We start from the raw sequence: 23,235 nt of genomic DNA, 5'->3' as shown, positions 1-23,235 counted from the left end.
GAAAATGTATAGGATCATGTACGTTTGACAAACGGTTGCAGAGATATTAGGGTTTAAAGGTTTTTTAATGACGTCATCAACCCGTCTATTCCAAAACGATTTCGAGGACCCAGGTTTGGGAAAATAACCCAAATTTGCCCTAGGTGGTCCCTAGTTACCCACGCAGTGAAAAATCATTGACATCACCACCTCGTTTCCAAGTTATTTGCCCTTAAAGTATTAGGTGCACTGTAATGGCTTCATTAATTTAATATAGGATATTGACGTTAAAGTAGTGTTATTGACGTCGCGCCGTAAAGTCAAAAAATTTAGCATATTAGACATGCATTTTTCGGCAACATCAAAGGAAAATGAACACATCCACTTTGCCTGTCACAGACACACAGACAGACACACTTTGCGTATTATTATAGAGATGTGCTCCGTACCGTACAATAACTAGTACTTATAATGTGATTACATTAAAAAAATACGTGAGTGGGTTGATATTTTCTGCTATTTTTTGAAATATCAATTGCGCATCGACAAAGACTTTACGAAACATCCTTTATGACCTGGATTGTTTTTTCACAAGTTTCAATTTAAAATGGAAATCAAATAAATAAGATCCGTCCGAAGTCTTGTAGTTACCATTACATCACATTGTTTTAACTAAATCCAACTAAATTTGTTTTGCTTGTGTTATTAACTTTGTAATCATACAAAATTCTAATTAAAATAAATCACCATTGTACTATTAAGAATATTATAAAAAGTCAGTTATTAATGTCTTGTTAAACAGTATAAATAATGTTCCAGCAGTAAATATTCTCTAATCGCTACCACACTAATCAAAGCGTATACGTTGCACTTCGTTCAGAGTAGCAAGTTGCTTTCACCTTTTGCGATTACTCTTTTCTGAATTTGTATCTTTCTTGGACTAATTGGCAGTTTCCACGCATCAGTGATGAAGCCTTCCAGCAAGCGGTTACTACAATTCTCTTCCAATGACCAAGTTAAGCGTAAACATTGGTATTTGCGAAAGGTTGGGGCCCAACGCTAACTTGATCAAATTCGTGTGTATTTTTTGTTTTGAAGGAAACCTATGTGAAAGAGATAAGATCAAGGAAAATGACAAACATTCATAAGTAAAGGATGCTCTCCCATTACTTTTCTCATTAAAGTCCAATTGAACAACATTTATTTTGCGAATGATTGAAACACACAGAAAAACGAATGAACAAACGAAAAATAAATAAGTAAATAGAATCAGAATAAAGAAATAAACTAGGAAAAAAATATACATACCGCTGTATTCCTACCACCTTTAAATTTATAAATCAATCCACGAAAGCATCCGCCATCGCAGCAATCATCAAACAACACAATGTTGTTCATAACTGAGAAAATAACCGTGGCTACAGAAATGAGAAGGACTATTGAAACCATAACTAACAACGCCACATATAAATCGTTCCCCGTAGATTTGTCTTTACTTGAACAGTCGTTTTTACCTGTATTGCCATTTGATTGGATGTAGTAGTACTGGCAGTCTTTATACCATGAAATGGAATCTACCGAAAATACTATCAAGACGACAGAAAATATTGCCACAGTGGTATTAAGAATGATAGAGGCATATGTCTAAAGCAAAAGAATAATAACAAAAGATAGCAAATCAATCTTAACCCAGGCCTTATGTTAAAGTAACGTCACATCTCATCGTCACGTCATTGCTAGGGCATCAAAAGGATTAATGTCTGATTATAAATTGTTGATAAACAGGTGGCATTTCCAGCGATTTGATTTATAGGCTAAATTTAAGTGGGTGTTAGTAATATTGCTAATTAAATGTTGTTTTAGAATTAATTTTCAGAAAGATAAAATATTTACTCACAAACTATTTTTATTTTTTTATGTTGACTTAAAAAATAATTTAATCGCATGTCTCAAGAGAAAGGACTCGTGCAGAGAGTTAAACTGAAATAAACTGACATAAGGAAATGACAGCGGATAAGGAAATCCACATGTAATAGAAAAAATAAAGGATAAAATTATAAGGGAAGCTGTTACCTTTTTCCAGGCCCTTTAGGGAATTAAACAAGAATAATTTTGATTGGCTAGTGTGCAAATTATACTCTTTGTTTTATAATTTCTTTCGTTTCTGTCTGCAAGAAAAATTGAACTAATTTTAACTTCGAAAATTTTTATCAACCAATCAGATTCAAGAAATTACAATCCTCCAATCCCACCAGTTCCTTTTGCATTTTTGAATGTTATAAAATCACCTTCAAGAGAGCCTCTTAAGTTAATAAGTATAAATATATTTTAATAAAATCAACTATTTTTTTTACCGAAAGTTTTGCTAGAAAATCGATAATGACAAACAACGCCCTAATATTTTCCGTTGCTGTTTTTATAGCGGTATCTGATAAAACGTCAATCGTTACGCAAAGTGTCTATGCCCGACATACTTTTGTTGCTAAACGGGTTTATTTTTGTGAAAAAAAAAGAAAATTGCGTCACGCAACATTAAATAAGTCATATTTTAACGTTATTGACGTACGGCAACTTTTAACGATTCCGAAATCTTCATAAAATTAACGTCTATGTACTGGGCCGTTAAAAGTGGGCAAAATTCAGGCAAACATGACTTTTTCAGAAGTTATTTTTGAAAACAAAACTTACTGAGTTATAACTACTTACCAGTTTGGACTTTTCTGGTTTTACATCAGCGGAAGAGCTGACCACGCCTGCAACTAACATCTAAAAGGAAGTGCGTCAACATGTCAACATGTCAGCATGTCAACAGGACTATGCTTTGAATAAAAGGGGTAAAAGCATTGGAAATTTTCTGTTAACCACTCTAGAAGTTCTAAAATGTTGCCCTTAAGGTAAAGCAGAAAGAGGAATAACCCAATACGTTATTCTCTCTGTAATGAAAAGAACAGGTAAGATGGATGCGGTTTTCTTTTCTTTATCTGAGTCTGTTACAAAATAGGTTTTTTTATTAAAATATAAAACATTTAGTTTTACACCTCTTCAATCAGAAAATTAGATGTTTAAACTTACGAAAAATACAAAAAAATATGGCGTCCAAGATTTATCTTGTATTTTGTTCTGATTTTCCTGGTGGAAGGTAAATTCGCATTTACACAATATTTGCGACTATTTATGTCACAAAAATAGACAGGTGTAATTAGTAATGTTGAGCATGGTATACTAATTTGACCTTTCGATAGACCAATTTATAAGTACATCATAAGTTTAAATTTAAAAACTAATCACAACTTCACAATAAGTATCGCACAAATTTCTTAAACTACAGAACTACAAGCACTTACCACAAGACCCATCCATATGGCAGCCCCGTATTCCGTCGTCCATGGGTTATTCACGTATTCCGTTGCATGCTCGTACGGCGTGTCTTTCTCGTGATGGACATGTGCGAATTTGATCGTTATAGTTATACCAAGTGAAGTGACAACTATGGCCAACACGCATTGTATTATACCCAGGACTTTGACTAATTGACCAGAAGTAATTTTCCCTGCTATTATCATTTTGGTTAAAACGTGTTACTATGTTATTTATTGATTAGGTATTAGTAATTAATCTAAAAATAAAAAATAAACTATAAAAAATCCATCAGCTTTGATTTCAATAACAAAACCACAAGAGTGCTGAAATCTAGGTATTGAAATTTTTAAAAAAAATCATATCCTTGAAACAACATGTATATTTCCAAAACAAGTTTTATTCTGTTAAGCATTTGAAAACAAGTTTTATTCTGTTAAGCATTTGTTCAAATCGTTCTTCAAATTCATATTCCTTCCCATTCATTAGGTACATAGGAATTGCACCCTGCATTCAGCAAAAAGCATGTGAATTCAGCTTGATATAAATTATAATGATATATAATCATAAATCTGCATCGATGAAGCAAAATTTATCTAAAATCACTCATTATTCATCCACTGTCCCTGCTTGAGATTTACAAGTTGATAGAATAAGTTCGTGAGAAATTCATAGCAAGTATTAACTAAATATTGGTTTTACAATAAGTCATTTTTTAAATAAGAGTCCACAGCTAAATCTTCTTAATGGTATTTGCAATATAGACATTTAACTTTATTAAATCTGAAAGCCCTTTTAAAGACAAGTTTAACATGATTCAAAGGATAAATATTAATTCGAGTAACTTGATATAACTATAGAAAGCGTTATCCTTTCAGATTTCTCTCCTTGATCACATGATATGCTTACTATGAAATATGAACATAAGCAGGCAATTTAGGTAAACTAATTCAGAGAAATGATTGGTTTTTGTTAATTTTTTTAAAAATTTCAAATACTGCGACGTAGGGTGCGAAACTTCGAAAGGTGTCTTACTTAAATTAAAGCAGCGTTGAAATAAAGTTCTCCACCTAGATATTCAAAGAATTAATGGGTAAAGGGGTTTGATAAAGAATTTGTAGCAATTAATGACTCCTTGCCACAAAAGCACATATCCAAACAAGCAATTTTCTCTACAGGTAGCTACAAACTCAAATAAGGGTTCCCCTTTGTTATTATAATTTATGGAACTAAAAAAGGACCATTATTAGAATGCCTTTTTAAAAAGAGACGCGTGAAATTGTGCTCCAGAGAGTGGAGCATACAACATGCATTTATAATGGTTAACTCACTCTTGGATAGCAAAATTTATAACACAGCAACCTGAGTTATTACCAATTGTTACGATGTTCTCCCGATTGCATCATCACTTAACATTAAACGAGTTAGATTGTTAGCTTATGGTTTATAACCCTAGACCTTGTGTACTGAAGAATAATCCATCAAAATGTTGACAATTTAATGTTGATGTCCAAAACATAAATATGACTCATTTAAATTGTTTATTTATCGTTAAGCATGAGAAAAGTCAACATTGAGAAAGAAAATTAGCCTTTATGTCATAGCAGGGCAAGCAATATTTTGACAGTGAAAATATTTATGACGTGTTCATGCGTGCACAATAACTTTTTTTCTATAGTCGTTTGAGCCAATTTCACAACATAGCTGTTTAGCTATGTCTAATTATAAACATTGAACTATAGAATTATAAAAATCTACAATAATAAAGCAGTGTTTTCTCAAATTACCAGCTAGCCGCTTTTTTATATAAAAATATAATCTATAAGAGTATGTAAGATGAAATTAGACAAAAAGTTAAGAATGTCCTAAGAATATACTCATCTCGAAATTTATCACGGTCATTATTAACTAAAAGATAAGAATGTTTGCGTTCAAACGTAAACACACCAGTCGTATATAAAAACAGTGTGTATAAACATGTACTACGACTGGTCTATATAATAATGCACGCTGTTTATCGGTAAGGCAAAGCTGCGGATAGCGACGGATGAATCTTTTTGTCGGACAAATGTTTTTGTGTGGATTATTCCACGGCGTTATGACTAGTCTAGTATAAAATTATGAAACAATTCAAGTTGCGAATATTTTGCACAGTTCATATAAATAGTTGATGAGCTTCTGTCAATAATGTCTGCGAGTTAATCTTTTAAAAATACAATCAAAGGTGAAGACGTATTTTGCTTATTTTGATTCTTGTCCTAAGATGTGCAAACCAAGCATAATTATTTTTTAGATTTAGTAAGAAGATATTACAGTTTATTACTTCGCTAGTCCCAAAAAATAATAAACTAACCTTCGGAAAGTTGAAATGCAAACTTAAAATTATTTTTATTCAGTTTCAACCCTAAAATAGCATTACATGCAAACCTCTTGTAAAAACTTTTACCTGATAAAATTCGCATAGCTTTCTGTTGTTATCTCTTCTCAATGAAGTTTAAGAATATAAATAATAAATACCATATTTTCAATTTTCAATTACAACACAGTTTCTTGCTTTTTTTACTTTATTTATTTACATTCTGCAGATGTTTTAAAATCTGTTTGAATACTGTAAATGAGATATTCTTTATAAAGGTAAAACCTCACAACTATTAAAACCTTATAAAAATTACGATCCTGAAGCACGAAAAAATTGTGACGTTATTTCTCAACTGCATCGAAAAAAAAGGAAGAAACAAAGGATATTAAAATATCGATAATTAAATAATAAAAACTAAGCAAAGACATGTAATCGTTTCATGTTGAAAATTCCCATTGCAATGCAACGCTATGAAATTATGATGTGAAATTTACATCGTTCTATATAGTTTGGTTGCCATGACAATCTTTACAATTCTATTGTGCGTGTCGGTTTCAAAACAGTGCTAACTGATTAATTTAACTATGTTTACAACGGAGCTGAAATTAATCTTCACCGTTACACGTGTACTCTTCTCCGCTGTGATTATTATGAAATTACATTTCTTTAGTGTCAGGATTTACACATTTGAGAAATGTGGCTAAGAAAAACATTCAGGCCTAGGTTTGGTTAAAAATAAAAACATTTTAGAAACAAGCAGAGTGACAAGAGCAAGCAAAAAGAGACAGATAACATCAAACGTCGCTTATTTTCATTCCATTCCTGTATCACCATTGAGTCCATCGTGTAATACTAATATCTAGCCTTCTACAGTAAAACAGATGTTAACGTTACGAATATACAAGCATGTAAAAATAGTGCTCAGATCATAACACTAAAGCCTAGCTACATTTTTATAAATAAAAACATCACCCAGCCTTGTGTAAAAAGACAAACTCTTATGGAGGTTGTGCGAACACGAACTTTCAACGATCTTTTAAATGCTATGTTTATTAAAAATATAATTAACACAAATATTTGTCCTAATAGAAATTATTTTGTTGATTTATATAGAATATAATGACTAAAAGGTATAAGGAATAATATGAATAAAAGCTATACACTGTAATAATCTCAGACCCACCCTTCAAATAACCCCCACCCCTTCATATGTCTGCCCATTAGGTTACAAAGTTTCAAACACAGTGTGTCCTATTGCATTGACAAAACAACGGCCTCTTTGTACCAGTGGTTAGTGCAAGTGCTGATAAACTTCTACTTTATAATTTTTGCCTAGATTAGTAAGACTTTTAGCGTGAGAAATTTCTTAGCATCAAAAATATATCCTCACACACCACAAAAAAAAGGGATATACGCTGTATATTCTTTTCAAGAGAGGCCATGCCTTAGATGGGAAGTCCTAGAGTACTTAATGCCCATTTTGAGCTACGCAAACCCAATAAGGGTCCTAAAACCAATATCTTGGGTAAATCTTTTAGAAACATGTCTTGATTTGATTTAATTTCAAATATAGCGTAATTAAATAAAACTTTGCATTAGTTTATCATTTTTACAATAATTTTAAATTTCTTTTTTCTGTCAACATTATAAAATAAGCTTGAGCACAAGAAAATGAATTTGGGAAGAGTCTATTCTCATTTGGGGATTTCATTTGTCAATCTGGCACTATTTTATTGTGATAAGTTATTGTGTTAAAGAATTTATACTTACAAAAACACGAGGTTCTTAAGTGTTTTTCCCGCTTTTTTTTTACGAAACAAAAACATGCGAATTATAAATATTGTCACAGAAGAAGTGATAAAATGAAAAAAATAAAAGATAAAAATAATTGTCACGTAAAACAATTGGATTTATATCAACATAAATATTTCATTACTTGATTTCACATCAATAAATAATTTCCATCTTATTTATCCATTTTCTTCCATTACGCGCCAAAAGATATCGCAGAAGCCGCTTTAAAAAGACACAGCGACCTCCTGATTTAAAACTGGTTCTACAAGGATTAAGTACCACTTTGGCTTGGGTTAATAAATGCATGAATGCATAAAGAACAACAATACGGTTAGGCTAAAAAATATTATATTATTACTATTTTTATTATAGTTGTATGTGGATAACATTGTAGGAAATGATTATTTGCGAAAATCCTTATTTAGATAAAAATCATGTTTGAAGAATACGCTATTCGCGATTGTGCTTTTATACAAAAAATCGGAATTTCGATTTATTTGAAGCAGCTTTGAATAATTGTGTCTAGATCAATTTGAATACAGGTGGAATTGTTTTGGTACGATAGCGTCACTGTCAAAGCTCTGCAAATCGTAGTAAGTAAGGAGGTCAAGTAAGACATAAAACAAGCTGTAAGAGGTTGTTTGTTTGTTGTTGTTATTTTACATTTCAATTCCTAAATACGCCTACATTCGTTTTCCGTGAAAATGCCCCCACACAGCTGCTTTGCATTAAAAGAAGTCCTATTTCAGAAAGGTGTATCCGTTAGTTTTCTTTTAATTAAGTCCTCAATATGATCAGTTTTAAATGTTAAAAAGATTTATGGCAAAAGATCAACTCTCACATTGCGTCTACAACCTCGTACTTCTTAGTATAGACACGACGTCTATTTTCCATCGACCTTTGCTAGGCTCTGTTCAGCTCGAAAGTTCATTGGACATTGTTATAAATTACAGAAAATTCTGTAACGTGATCGGAAATCCTAAATACTAGACAGAAGCTAAAGTACTTTGACAATAACTGATGTTGTCATAGCCAGCTAGCAAGAATAATGTTACCATGGCAATATTTAGTAATCATATTTTAGAAGGTTGACAAATTTTTTGCTATGATTTAGCAGAACTCTATAAAGCGTAAGTAAAAACAGAAATGGTCATTTCCAAAATTTTATTGATACATGTTTATCTAGATCGAAGTGGATGTTTGTCAGTTTCCATTTTGTTGTAGTTAATCATGTTTCAAGCATATGTCCTTAGACACCTGCGCAAATAATGCTTTTGTAATTTATTAAATTGTAACTTTTGTTAAATAAGAGGAAAAGAATTGTGCACAAACTTTTCAAAATCGTTAACCCTTATTCTTAGGCACCCACTAGGTGGCTAAAGAAGTCGGTCTATTTGAAGTGGATTTTTTCTATCTCTTCTCAAAACGTTAGACCTTTTGTATCTACACAGTTATTGGCCCGACCATTTTTTTAAATTTTCATGCACCTATTTGTTAACCTTCTCTTTCTCTTTTGTTTATTTATCTTAACCAAAATGTATTATTTATATATTAAACAATAAATCTTGGATATTAATTAATCCTGATTTCATTAAACCTCAGAGATAAAAAACGTCTCGTATATAGTCTTTTATATCGTCGTATATATACATATATCTTCTTATTTTCCACATTGAACGAGAAGTCTGGCATTTGTTATGTGTGAAAAGCGTAATATTGTGAATTATTCAAAGTTCGTTACTGTTTGTTGTGCGCCTAACAATGTTTTTTAAAATTCAACAAACCATTTGATATTTATGAAACTTTTCACATTCAGAGAGCGAAATAAAAGATTAAAGGATGAAGAACTGAAACGAAAACGTGAAGTGTATAAACTAAAGGTATCTTTAAATTTCTAAAACAGCTTATCTCTTACCTACTACTCAAATGTTGCTTATGATCTTCGTACGCGTGGATTAACCAGCATCCTTGTCACACTCAAAATATCAGTTTAATTTCTTACATGCAGTTCTTAACGTAGATCATCCTAGATTATCTGCTAATCATGTAGTCAGTCACAGATTAAAATTAGAATTTAGATACAAAAGGGAAATATAAAACATAATAAAAAATTAAATAAATAAACGAATAAATAAATCACAGAATTATACAGAAAAGCAGATGCTCGGTTAACTTTCACATAAGGATTGATTGCGTTTAAAGGAATCCAAATGACAAAATCTAACACATTGTGAGATAAAATGAATAATCTACCATCTTGGCTACATTGAAGGATGACCATCTTACTCTTAAAAATACTAAAGTAGCCAAAGAAAAAGAGTTTTTTTACTTAGGGTGATTCAGCTACTATTCTTGCTAAAAAGTAGAATTCGTTACAATTAAAAGACTCGAATAAATAAAAAACTATAAAAAGATATTAAACAGTTCACAACAAATAAAATATTGTGAAACACAACAAAATATATAATATATACTGTCTGAATTTTTTAATCTATACTTCATGTTATTCTGGCTTTACAAAGTTATTAAAATTTTTTTTTACGGTTATTACTTTTAGAAAAATGACAGTATACCCTGTTGCTGAAAAGTCTAAAAAAAGGTTCCTAAAGGGCATAAGAAGAAGAAGAAAGAAAAATCATGTTATGACTAACAATTTTTTTTACAAACTAAATCTCTAAACTTTTACAGGAGGGAACTACAAAGAAAAATAATAACTACAGGTTAAAATAGATCTTACCTCAAAACATTAAATGCTATTATAAACATCGACAGAAAAGTCTAACGTGTGCTGCATCAGCAACAAAAATGTATATTATTCTTGCTGAACAATCCTTTACGTTCAACCATAATAGCTTCTCTAATTAGCACAATTGGTTTGTTATCTATTTTATAACTTTTAATTGGAGTAATTTAAGTAACATCGCATCCTGTTGATCTAACAAAGCAATGTTTTCTCTAATGACCTTCGCCCAGTCTTTAAGGAAATGACCTTGTTATGAAAAAGATATGTGATGATAAGCAACTGCACTTTGCAATTTGCTAGCTAGGTTGCTTGTTTATTTGTTTTTATTAGTAGTTATTGTGTTGTTGGGAGGGGGAGTGGGGGAGCCAAGATCTTAATGTCCCACAATTTAAGGGCCTGACTGGAAAGGAGAAAATACAAAACTAACAAGGATATCTTTGTTTGGCACCATTAGCTTTTCTCATTTCTCAACAATTGTATGCTGAGCAATGATCTAAAAAGACATTTTAACTCAAAATAAATAATAGACAATAAAGTGCCGTTCAGCTGAACATTTATTAGCTAAGTGGTTCCATTTGTAATAGGGGAGCATTTTGCTTTGCAAAACTTGTTATAGATTGAACATTTGTAGCCTGGCACATAAGGAACCAACTGATAGCTGACAAGTTTTGCTTATGTTAGCACTTTCGGTGTATGTGAATTTGCTTTTTTCATAAGAACAAATTGTATTAGAAGACATGTTTTCAGAATATTAAAAAACTTTAGGACATGTTTCAGACTTTGTCAATACCAAGAAGTGCTGAATTGTTCCTATGAACTTTCACAATGGCAAAATAAGAGTAATATCCAGAACACTTTTTTAAAATTAAAAAATCATCTTGCTATTTTAAAATTCAATCAGTAACCTAAAAAGTAAAAATAGCATGAAAAAATTAAACTCGTATTTATGTTTTCTGTTGACAGAATTTAAAGTGTTTAATTACGAAACTACGAAACAAATTAAAATTTCTGGTCACGAAAGTTTTTGCCTGCAAGCTAAATGCCTAATTTTTTTCTTTTTATCAGAGTGAGTAGTGTTATATAATATTTAAAAAATGCATGTCAGAATTACGCCGTGGCTTAATCGTCAGAATGGTGTAATTGAAGTAAATACTAGTGCAGTGTAAAACACGTGGGTAGGCGACCGCCAGCTGGTTGTACACGAAATTCTGAGTGTATGCATTTATTATATGCAAGATTTTTCGAGTGCGAAATAGTCAAACCCCTGAAATTCGCGAAAGTTTTTTTTGGCATTAAGTTTCAACTTTTGCAGTTACAAATTTTTGCGAAGAAGGCTTTATTTTACATTTCGGAATCAAGCGTACGCGTGAGTTGATGGAGATAATGTTTTTTTATGGAGTTAATTAACTCCGGCATTCTTCGGCACTCATTTCAAAAATGAGTAGACGTTTCTTTTACTCTTTCTTTATTTGAATTTTTTTTGGTTTATTACAGTTTATTTAGTTTTTCTAATAGCTTTTTAAATTTTGTATACACCTTTTAGGGTAACAATGCCATTAGGTTAGATAAACATCTTTTGGAAACTATCCCCCTCTCCTTTTCTCTCAGAAACAATCCGTTAACTCACCAGCTGCTACATTTTTTTTTTGACCTGGGTCATTATACTTTCACAACAACTTGAAGAAGAATTTCTTTTTTATTATTTTTACTTGAGTTTGTATGTACTACAAGATGTGTTTAAAATATGGAGATAAATTGGCGCCGTTATATATTATCATTAAAACTTTCGAAACTGATCTTGGATAATATTAAAAAGAAGTTTCGAATATACAGCAATGTTTAATCTTTTTTAAGTTTGTGTACATCGCTCCAGAAAAGCATTATAAACCAAAAGTAGCCTAGAATTTAGGTCATTGTTTTTTTAAACGGGGCGAAAATGATTTTTGGTACTGTTTCACAACAAGTTTTAAATTAAAAAAGTGAGAATATTTTTCATTTATCAATAAAAAACCGACTCCCAGAAAACCGAGTGATTTATCCTTATTTGTATATAAAATTCATTATTCAGTTGGCTAGCTATAATTATTTACCCGCGTCTATTTTTAGGGGAGTTTTAACTGACTATGACGTTTCTCCTGCTGACATGCATGTAAAAAGTGCTGCAATATATTTTTTAGTTAGGAAATAATTTATATCTGTTACTAGGTGGTTAGAAGGTGTTACAAAGGAGATATTTTGTTTCTAAGGATCAAAAGATACAGCCCAGATTTAATGAAAGTATTGATCCAGCAAAATAACGTTACTTTTTATTCTACTGACGTCATTATATTGTTTTCCTTACTTCGAACATCTAGAAATTACATATTCTAAAGATACACCGAGTGTAATGATATGAACATCAATATTTCTGAAAAAACTGATCTTTTTACCTCGTTACAATAATAAATTTTCGTACAAATAGACGTCATATTTGATCCATATGACGTCATTAACAATGTCTTTTACATAAAATCAATTTTGCTCTATTCAGTGAATAAGTCAACTACAAATTAAGGCCATATGGCAAGTGATGCTTGAGAAATTTCAATTTATTGCAAAATTATATAAAAAAACTTATTTTATGCATGTATGACGTCAGTTCTGATTCCCATGACGTCATCAAATTAATTTTATTCCCTTGAATCTGTTTGTCAAACTTTGTTCGTATTAAGAAATTTAATATTTATTATATTTTATTTTCGCTACTTGAATCTAAGAAGTTCATTTTAGTAATAATGGCTATTTTTAATTTATATTTTTAATGTAACAGACGCTAATGGCTTATGCCAACTTTTATCTCGCAAGCATAAAGAGTTTCGGATTTGTAACATGCGGGCAATTTATGCACCACACCCTCCCAGCTGCTGATACTGAAACCGAAAAAAGCACGGTGTTTATAGAGCTAAATATTAAAAACCATATGCAATATCTGTCGTCAATGCAGATCCTTTTTTAAAATTATAATACGGTGAATAACAACAGTCCAGTCTTTGTAAAAAGGCAGTAAAAAGGACATGAAACAGTTCATCTTTATTTCTACGTTCGTTGGACAAGGCCGTGTTTCCCAGCTACATATACTTAATCAAAAAAACCTTACTGGCAAATACTAATAAATAAATAAAAAATCTAGGAAATATAGGTAAGATTTTTAATGTTTTAATATGTGGAACTTGCTATTATTAAATAGGTCAATCAATTAGTTCGTTATATTTAAATTCTTCAGAGGTGAATTGTGATGATAATTTAACTGGGAAACTGAGATGGGATCTTTAAAATAAACATCTATCTTGAACCTAAAATTTTGATGAAAACAAGCACTAGCATTGACCTGCAAAATTTGGGAGTAGTGAAAAAGTACTTCAACAACAATTATCAATAGCCAGCTAGCTAAAGTTTGGCAGGGAAAGAACAGGGTAAACACTTATATCATGCAGAACTAAAAATGTAACGTTTTTTAATTTTTATTAAGACGTCTTTGAAAAATAATAATGAGTAATGTATTTCTTGAGCATAGTAGCATTTTAAATTTGATAACAAAAGTCTTTGTATTTGTTATAGACACTTTCACTAAAAGTTTGTCGCCTAGGTTTCTGACAGACTTATGGATTGAGCAAAAAAAAGTTTCATTTAAAATAAAAAGTTATTTTAATGACGCCATTTTGATCAAGAAGTGATGTCATGTCTGCTAAAAAGTGTCTTACTTTACTGACACTAACATATGAAGATCTGTTTTCTTGTGGAAATGTGCATGTTCAAGTTATTGAAATAGAATATTGATTAATATGAAATAATATAAATAGTAATAATGACGGCATTGGGATCACAAATGATATCTATATATTATTGTTAGTACATATTACCCATCTGCCTTAGCAATGCTTTAGTAACAGCCTGGTGATCAACATTAAATATATATGTAACAGAAGGAAATAACATTCAATAGAACATTGACGTAAATGCCAATCATCTTTAAAATTCGAAATTTTGACCTTACAATGCAATACCACCCGCAAAACATTTATAGGGCACGATACAAGAAGTTAGGAACAGTCTGTAATTTTAGCACTCAATTACATGCACTACAAAAGTTACTCATAGTCAGAAGGAGCACTTTATTTCTCGCCAGGTGTTATCAGGCTTAGGTCCATCGTTGTAAGGGTGAATTCTATTAGGCAACCATATTCATACGGTGCCGTCGTTAGTTTAAAAAGATTTCATTTAAATACTGTGTCCTAATAAGAATTTTTAAGAAAATATAAATCTCTGATTTTTTAGTAAATAATGACAACAAAAACCTCAGTAAAATATAGATGTAACTTTTTTAAACAAATGAGAGAGCAGTACGAAGACTTCTCGTGCCTTGCTTTCATTTTCACCTGAACCTAAAATGTTCTACTAATAAAATTAATATTTCGTTTGCTGGTGGCTCTATTAAAATCAGATTCACTAACATACGTATGAGAAATCAGAATCATGAATGCAGAATGATGAATATTTAATTAAAAGCGATAAATTTGCGCTAAGCAAAATACTCTTTACTTTCAATCTAGTCTAAAAACTTTTCAAATCTTTTCTTGTTTACACGATTTGCCGTCTTTACATACAAGGTGAGAGTTATTTTGGTTTTCTTGTAAATTTTATTTTTCAGGTGACTTTAGGACAAAAAACGTGAACTTAAGTTGTCTAAGTTAGTTTATATATTTATATTTATTTTATGTGATCGTCATTTATTGTCATAATATTCTTTTTTGAATATTATCATTTCTAAGATCTGTTTAAATCTCTATTTGTTATTTATAAATTTATAAAGCAGTTCTTCTCTATTTTTAATGGTTAGCACTTGAAATGTCCATCAAAATTCCTTATAAGATTAAAAATGATTATCTTCGAGACTCAAGAAAGTACAAAAACTTGTCTTTGGTATCTCAGCTTTTAACTGGATGCATTGCATGCTTTGTTTACACTATCATAATTATAGCTGCGTAGTTTGTGTAGTGGTACCGCATTCGGGTTGTAATCATAAAGTCTTAGGTTTGAGTCCCTACCCTTGCGTACTTTGTAATGTTGCCAGCTCATTTGGTGCCATCTACTGACCGCGAACCATCTTGCGTGGTAGGCAAGCAAGTTAGAGCAATGTCACAAGTACTTCTAGCGGATACAGTCGGAACGGAGGAAAAGCCAGCTGTTGGGATAAAATCCCAAAGGGCGTTAGAACTTCCTGTTACTTACTTACTCAGCTACCATTTTAGATTATATATGTTGTAATATGGAGTAGAAAAATAAAAAATGTTTCAATCAGGAGCCAAAAGACTGAATTCTCTCGAAACTGATAGCAACCATTAGCTATTCATTCACAGATTAGTTGTTTATTAATTTATTTATTTAACATTCATTTAAAGAATTGTTCATAATTCACCATTCATAATCACAGTGTTTCAGTGTGACCTCCACCTTGTTTTTCAATTTGTTATTTAAAAGTGTTACCATACAACCTTTGCTTTAGTCAGGAATCATATGAAACTTGCCATGGCTTAGACTCTGTTTAATTTTCATATTAAATTAAAAAAAAAAAAAAAAAATTCTTTTCTTTGATACATTTAAGAAATTCACTCTAATTTAATATAATATCTATCTATAATCTCTCTATTTACCAATTTAGAAAACATGCTTTATTCGGATTTAAAAATCATATCCTGAAGTTTGATTTTTGTTGTTATATAATTAGACTGGTTAAAACAGAGAACTATCACCCTAAAAAGACACAGAACATTAAGTTTACGCTGGCATAGTCCTAATAACAAGTTAAATCTCCGAGGCATAGGATGAGAAATGAAAATCAGAAACAATGAATTGTTAGAACTTCAAAAGAGAGCATAAGAATGATACGATAAAGTTTAATGTTTTCTAGGCATGCGATTCAGTGCTGAAATTTGATGTCTATTCTATAACTTTTATTGAGGTTTTATGACGAAAAAAAAGGGAAATAAAGAACTTCGCATTTTCGGGGTAAAACATTTTTGGGACCAGGATATTTTTTTTTGTTTTGAATTTTGAATTCAACAGACTTCCATAAAATAAGTTGTATAACACTGTAATGGTCATTTTTATTTAATATGCTTGGCTACAATGTGGTTGTTAGGAATAAAAAAGAGACCAGATTATAAATGGATTATCGATTTTTTAAAATAACTTGATTTGTGATCCTAATTACGTCATTATATTATTTAATTCATGTACCAACCTAAATTACACATATGTAATATGCATATATTACATATGTGTAATTTCAAATTTTTCAAATCAAATTTTTTTGGCAAGCAAAATCGTAAAAAATTTAAATCCACAATCTACAAAACGATTTTCGGATGTTTTTATAAAAGAAAGTGTTTCACAGCAAAATTCTTACATTCAATTTCGTACTTAAAAGAACGAAAGAGGCAAAATTACTTTAAAGTACTAAGACAAAGATAAATAAGAAAAGAAAAACAAAAGAAAGAAAATATATTTTGTGTAAAAAAAGGTTTATGTTTATCAACCATTTCCTGCATACAAAATCAGCATGGGAAAAGGATGATCCGATAAACAAAAAACTGATAAACATTCTTTGTTATTACATGTTAGTACTAAATAATTTATAATCTCATAATTTAAGATCAAGGAAATGTTAGTTTTCTTTTTTACTTTTCCCTAGCAACGAATAAATAAATAGACACTAAAATGATATATATAGTATTTTATCTGTAAAAATTGAGTATTGACCAATAAAAGGCTTTGAATTTTTCCTAAAACTTCTTTTTTTACAGAGGGAAAGGTAAAAACAGTATTATAGCTTAGACTGGGTTGGTTCTAGTTTTGTACTGACTAAATTAACAGAAGCAGTGAGAAAGTACTATTGTTCTACTTTTTCGAATATTCTTTTCTCTTCCTTCCTTCTTCCGCCCATAAAGGCTAACATGTTGTTAATCATTCTTGGCTGATCATACAATTTGCAACTGGATTCCTTGCTAAAAACGATTTGTTGTTTACGAAATATATACAGAAAAAGTTAGTCATACATACTAATAAAATCGGGAGTAAAAATGATAAAATAGCTAGTTAAAGGTTCTCAATATAGAGCGACAAGTAAATCTATTTACGTAAAAGCTATTCATTCCAGAAAACTTTCTATAGCTTACCATATAATTCTTATTTTAGGCTGAGTGACTTCACTGCAACTTTCTAAAGACTATTTTCATTTTTTTGATAAATAAAGAAGTTACTTGGTCATCATCATCTTGAAGGATGGAAATTTTATGTTCAATCGTGTTGTTGATAACACTGAAAGCTGTGCATTCAGAAATGTAAGTAGAATATTATAGGCCAAAGTACCGGGTGGGGTCCACACACGACCAGCAATTTGTTTACACATTACCTAGTTAGCAAGGTTAAATAAGGTTCTACCCAAAATTAGTTTTAATATACGATGTATTATTTTATCATTTCTTTGACTTCAGCATTTGTCAATTGTTATCAATATCTTTTACCAACATTAGTTACAACGCCATACTTTTACTAGAACCCAAAAACTAAATTGCTCCGTAAAGTCAAGCTCTGGCCTATAAGTCATGTAATAATTACCTAACAGGTATACCATTTTGGGTAGAATGAAATCAAAGCATCAAGTTTTAGTGTTTAAATACGTTTGGTACTGCCAATTATTGTGACTGCTAGGGGATGTGACACTCCCAGTCGTACACATACCAAATAGCGCAAGGCCTTAGTAGCTAAGTTTGTCTTGTGTTTTTGACTTCGACAAAGGGTTGATTGCTTTAATTTGTGTCTCTTGAAACTAAAAATTGTTCAAAGTTGCACTTCTTTTGGAATGAAATTAAGTGCAACTATAAGTATCAAATCAAAAATACTATGTTTTCATTGTTATGGTTCGGGATGTGGCTGGAGTAGTTTTTGTAGAAGTCATTATAGTGAGCTACAAAGTTTTACAAGTCTCGAGGTTTCAATCAGAAATGTCTTGCTCTTTTAATTCTTTTCGAGACTGTTGCTTCAAATAGGTAACTTTAATAGTTTCTGATAAATGTAAATTCAGGTCCATTTCTCTAAATTTAAAGACCTTTTGTTTAGAAAAACAGATTACGAAGTTAGAAACATGTTAAAGGATATGCTCCAAGACTATGATCCCAAATTGAGACCACATTACTTAGGTGCGTAATTTATTTGTATACTTTACAGTATAATCTTATTATTTTAATAAAATTTCACGTCCTTGGTTAAAGAGGTTGATTATTTTTAAGTATAACACCAACACAAGGCAGACTGGGGAAAAAGACTCTAGTAATTTGCTCTCGATGTAAATCATCATATAAATAATTTAACTGACAAATACGATCAGTTTGCTACGAAGAAAGTATGCTGAAGAAAGTATTGAACAGCTTTGTTTTTGTTTTTTGCAAAAAATATAATTATAATTATAAAATACCTTTAGGACCTCCAGTGAATATAAGTGTGGATGCCACCATCTTATCTTTCACAAACTTGGATGCTATCAACATGGTATGTCATACGTTTATTTAATAAAATAGTGATAATACATTCACTCTGTTCTTTTGATGTTTAAGTTACTTTTTGAATCACACAATCATTAAAGAAAATAGTCCTATGTTCAAAAATCTTGTGTTTTTCTGTTTATACAATTGCCGAAATATTAACACCTTAAATAGTTTTCCTCAGAAACTCCGCTATCCTGAGCTAACAAAACAATAAGGTCTTTTTCTCTACATTCCGATGTCTTATCATTAGATGTACACTGTCGACATGTTCTTTCGACAACGGTGGATGGATCACAGACTGCAACACAAATTACCAGTACCACTTACTATTATTGTTGGTACAAAACATCCGTCTGATATAATTTGGACACCGGATACTGTTTTCATTAATTCTGTAACAAGTGCCATGCACCATGTGACTGTGAATAATCATAAACTGGATATTTACCCCAATGGCTCAGTGTTTTGGGGCACAAGGTATGTGATTTTGGCAAACAAGTAATAAAATGATTTGGTGCTATTACACATGCATGTAAATATTTTTAAAAGATGATCGCGTCATTTTGATGGAAGGCTAAATGTTATATAAACTTTAATACTTATGGATACCACTGGGAAATATTTGAAATGTTTTCTGTTTTTTTTGCCTAAGATGTTTACTATAGCAGGTTTTATGAAAAGGAAGTTCTATTCTGAATATAATTTTGGCCTCACAAGAGGTTACATTCAAAGATTCCAAACGCCTTTTTCACAGTTTTACTCGACGGACAATTTTAACCTGGAATAGTATTTTGAATTCAACTTGCTCACTATACAATTTTTTTCTAAAAGAAAATCATAATTGGAAAATTCGATGTCGAGTTGAGGTGGATTTAACCATACTGACTTATAGTAATTTTTACAAAATTCTGTTAGAAAAATAAGTAGGAAATAAATAGAAGTGGTCATTTGAAGAAATCTCATATAGCAACTTAGAAAATACCATGTACAGAAAATTGAACTTTTTTATCAAGAAAGGAAAAGTCAATTTAAGATGACTTAAAATCCAAAATGTGAAAGTAATACAAAGCTTAGGACAAATCATAATTTTCAGTTTGAACTTTTTTATATCCAAACTAGGGTAACCGTTTCGCCTTCTTGTTTTCTGGATCTGAAAGCCTATCCAATGGATAAACAAAAGTGTATGTTTGAGATCCTTAGTTGTAAGTAGAGAATTTGTTATATACTTCTCAATATTATTTTTCGACAATAACTATGAAACCTTTTCCTACTTTCTTTGAAATTGGTAAAGGAAGATTTTGTTTATATACCTTCTGTCGACGATTGTATCCAATATCTTACTTTCTTAGATGCATATGGATCAAAGCACTTACGATATGAATGGTCGAAAGAACCAGGTGTTATTATCATGGATACGAGAATGGCTCAATTTAACCTTGTTGAATTTACAACTGATGTTAAAGAATATACATATGTAGCTGGTACGTACACTAATTTATCCGAATCTTTTAGTTTACTGGATTGAGGGGGTATTTTGATGAAAAGACCATTTTATCAACATGTTGTAAATTTTAGAGCTATGATTTATCTCGAGTCATCTATTATTAGCGAACGCGTTAATCGACGGCATTTTAATTTTTTCTCGCAACTTTTTTTTTGTTCAGGCAATTACACCGTCCTACTTGGTTTTTTTGAATTTGAACGTTTGATGGGTTTTGCAATTCTTCAAATCTACATTCCATCTATTGCTGTTGTGTGCGTATCTTGGATTTCCTTGTGGATCAGAAGAAATGCTACACCAGCTAGAGTTGGTAATAATGTCTTCATTAAAATAAATGTTTTTATTGCTTTCTGCAAGCTTACATTTTATTATATCTTTTGTTTTGTTATTTTCGTTCATACGTAGTATTTAGCTGATTGTGTTTAACAGGATATTGGCTGGTCCAATACACCTTGCTCAGTTTTGCTTAACTTTACGTTAAGCAAGTGACATTCATATGAACTCTTTTTTCTTAGCGCTTTGTATCACAACACTTTTGACAATCTCAACCATATGGTCGGCTGTTAATGCAACTCTACCACGAGTCAACTACGTCAAAGCAATCGACATATTTTTGATGACGTCATTCGTTTGTGTTATTTTTACACTTTTGGAATATACTGTCGTGCTGAACTCTGGTAAAATTCTGAATATATTTCGGAAAAGAAGAAAAAAGTCAATCCCTGTGAGTACCTAACAAGTAACTTGATTTTTTTTATCTGTAATAATAATATTTTTAGAAAACGTATATTGATGTCAAAACAATATAACCAAAAGTGTGGAAATTGCAAAATATAGCATTTTATGCGATCTTGTTTAAAATATTCTTCGCACTGACAGATGTATTTTTTAATGGGATCTTATCTTTTATTTTTTTAAACTGATTTTCGTATACGCCAATAGGTGAATCCGAAAAAACATTCAGTCTATTTTAAAATGCAAGGATATATGTTGAGGGATGCCTTATCCTTACATATATGACTGGCTTATCATAAAACTAGTTGCTCAAAATAGTTTTATGATAAGCCTCCGGCCATTTGTTATTATTTCTTTCAAACACAGGAAGAAAAAATGGGATTTATTAATTCTATGACGAAGCAAAATGGCCGAACAATGGTGGAGAACGGCAACATATGGACTTCCTTGGATACTCATAGAATGGAGACAATAAGAAATAGATATCCTGACACTAACAAAAAAGAAAAAGAAGTAAAATGCGATTTTACGATAACTGCTGCGAAAAAGAAAGAGGAAGAAGAAAACGAGAAATTTGCTGACCGAATTGAAATGTTCGCGCGTGTTTTCTTTCCATTGGTTTACACAACATTTAACGTATTTTATTGGTTAACGTACTTGAGAAGAGACGTAGAAGAATGATCCACTTAAAGTCACATTTTAAATCCTTGTCGGATTATTAACTGTCAAATTTGGTATTGGTGAAAAGCTTATAAAACGTTGCTAAATCATAGTTGTAATAGCTTCCGAAAAAAGCAAATAAGTTCATGTGAACTGACACAGCCAAATGAAGTGCAAAAGTGCAAAAACGTTATATGAAGCGCTAATTGCGAAATTTGTTGAAGTTTCTTATTTATTTTTTAATCATGGTTAATATGGGAGAGATTTAAGTGGATGATGCATCGTTACGTAATCCAGGGGCAGGGGGAAGGGGGTGGTGGTGGGGGTGGTAAAGCATAACAATTTCTGTTTGTGCGTCAGCCCCCAGTCACGATAGGACTGTATAATGGTAAGTGACTAACTTGCCACTACCCCAACCCTAACCAAACCATCTCTAAAAAGATTGGTTGCCTGATTTGATATTATAATAAATTATACGAAGGTTGTTTTTTCTTTCCAGCGATAGAAAAATTTTGAGTAGCCAAAAACTCTCCTTATAAAACCAGTCAATTGAAATTTTCACGATATTAATCTATTATATTTACGTGTCGATTTTGTACTTTTTTGAGTTTTTTGATACATGAATATATATAAACACGACTCTCTAGTTTCAGATGAACCTTTTTACTTAGTTTCACGTCTTTAACGAACATTCTTTAACTTTTCTCAAAACTGTTGTTTGAGAACAGTTAAGTAACCAGGGTTGAATTAGTTTAGGTGCCCTACAGTTAGCTCAGGAAAAACTTTTGTCATATTTAAGACCAAGAAAGCATTGATTGATGTTGACTATTTATAGAATTATAGTCAAGATTTTACTTGCCATGATATAAAATTAAATAATAGATAGTTTGTGTAAAAACAAAACGAACTTCCTGCACAGAAACTAGGAACACTCGGACGTTGGTCGGACGTTGCACATAAACAAGCGGTGCTAAGCCGGCATTAAAAATGTCACCTACTTAAAAGGATTGTGTTACAGTGATCCGCGATCAAAGAAATATTATAATAAAAAATTTATATAAATTAAATGAGCTAAAAGATTGAAAGACAAAAAGAAAACACTTGATGTAGCTATAGATATATTTTTTTCAAAAAAATTTAAATTATACTCTTCGCCCATTCGCTAATTCGGATTGTAGTATATAATTTAGGAATTTTTCAAGATCAATTTCATACAAAGTTCAGATCACCTGTGTATTCAAATTAGCAAATGGAAACTTATCCTCAAACAATCAAAGTTAAAAAAATAAATAACACAAGTGCAGAAAATTAGGTTAAAACTATTTTAAAGCATTTTGCAAGACACGCGATTTCTTCCTCAGGGCAGACATGTTTACAAAGCCTTCTTGATATATAATCTTCTTTCATGGCGTTTTTCTTTGCCTTCTGAAGGTATGTAATCTAAACAAATTAAAAAGAAGAAATTGCAAGAGTAACTTAGAATATCGATTTGAAGTCAAGCTAATTTAGTTTGCGCTACAACAAA

General features: G+C 31.2%; 2 protein-coding genes across 6 annotated transcripts; one reads left to right on the top strand and one right to left on the bottom strand.

Moving 5' to 3' along the window:
- Positions 1-666: 666 nt before the first annotated feature.
- LOC130621618 (uncharacterized) lies at positions 667-10,348 on the bottom strand. Of its 3 annotated transcripts, none has more exons than XM_057436940.1 (5): positions 10,227-10,348; positions 3,324-3,595; positions 2,686-2,745; positions 1,288-1,623; positions 667-1,082 (listed from the first exon to the last, which is right to left on the bottom strand). In XM_057436940.1, exons 2-5 carry the CDS (start codon positions 3,540-3,542, stop codon positions 996-998), a joined length of 702 nt encoding a protein of 233 aa, XP_057292923.1. In that variant the 5' UTR covers positions 3,543-3,595; positions 10,227-10,348; the 3' UTR covers positions 667-995. The 3 variants fall into 3 exon arrangements, with proteins under 3 accessions (XP_057292923.1, XP_057292924.1, XP_057292922.1); XM_057436941.1 differs by lacking the exon at positions 10,227-10,348 and adding an exon at positions 5,783-6,156; XM_057436939.1 differs by lacking the exon at positions 10,227-10,348 and having other exon boundaries at positions 3,324-3,753.
- Positions 9,134-22,362, top strand: LOC130621617 (gamma-aminobutyric acid receptor subunit beta-2-like). Of its 3 annotated transcripts, none has more exons than XM_057436937.1 (10): positions 9,134-9,369; positions 17,466-17,611; positions 18,390-18,469; positions 18,751-18,818; positions 19,065-19,291; positions 19,934-20,016; positions 20,164-20,295; positions 20,479-20,625; positions 20,831-21,039; positions 21,417-22,362. In XM_057436937.1, exons 2-10 carry the CDS (start codon positions 17,553-17,555, stop codon positions 21,729-21,731), a joined length of 1,320 nt encoding a protein of 439 aa, XP_057292920.1. In that variant the 5' UTR covers positions 9,134-9,369; positions 17,466-17,552; the 3' UTR covers positions 21,732-22,362. The 3 variants fall into 3 exon arrangements, with proteins under 3 accessions (XP_057292920.1, XP_057292919.1, XP_057292921.1); XM_057436936.1 differs by lacking the exon at positions 9,134-9,369 and adding an exon at positions 14,762-14,878; XM_057436938.1 differs by lacking the exon at positions 9,134-9,369 and adding an exon at positions 17,058-17,082.
- Positions 22,363-23,235: the final 873 nt, after the last annotated feature.

The sequence above is a fragment of the Hydractinia symbiolongicarpus genome, chromosome 12 (genome assembly GCF_029227915.1).
Source record: "Hydractinia symbiolongicarpus strain clone_291-10 chromosome 12, HSymV2.1, whole genome shotgun sequence".
Lineage (NCBI taxonomy): Eukaryota > Metazoa > Cnidaria > Hydrozoa > Anthoathecata > Hydractiniidae > Hydractinia > Hydractinia symbiolongicarpus.
Note: the sequence above shows the minus strand (reverse complement) of the source record. Positions and strands in the feature narration are given on the sequence as shown.

Coding starts and splice junctions, on each gene's coding strand:
- LOC130621618 (XM_057436940.1), bottom strand. CDS start 3,542: ATGATAATAGCAGGGAAAATTACTTCTGGTCAATTAGTCAAAGTCCTG. Junction 2,746..3,323: donor CCATATGGATGGGTCTTGTG/GTAAGTGCTTGT, acceptor ACTTCCTTTTAG/ATGTTAGTTGCAGGCGTGGT. Junction 1,083..1,287: donor AAGGTGGTAGGAATACAGCG/GTATGTATATTT, acceptor TCTTTCACATAG/GTTTCCTTCAAAACAAAAAA.
- LOC130621617 (XM_057436937.1), top strand. CDS start 17,553: ATGGAAATTTTATGTTCAATCGTGTTGTTGATAACACTGAAAGCTGTG. Junction 19,292..19,933: donor TCAGTGTTTTGGGGCACAAG/GTATGTGATTTT, acceptor TATCCAAACTAG/GGTAACCGTTTCGCCTTCTT. Junction 20,017..20,163: donor TATGTTTGAGATCCTTAGTT/GTAAGTAGAGAA, acceptor TTACTTTCTTAG/ATGCATATGGATCAAAGCAC.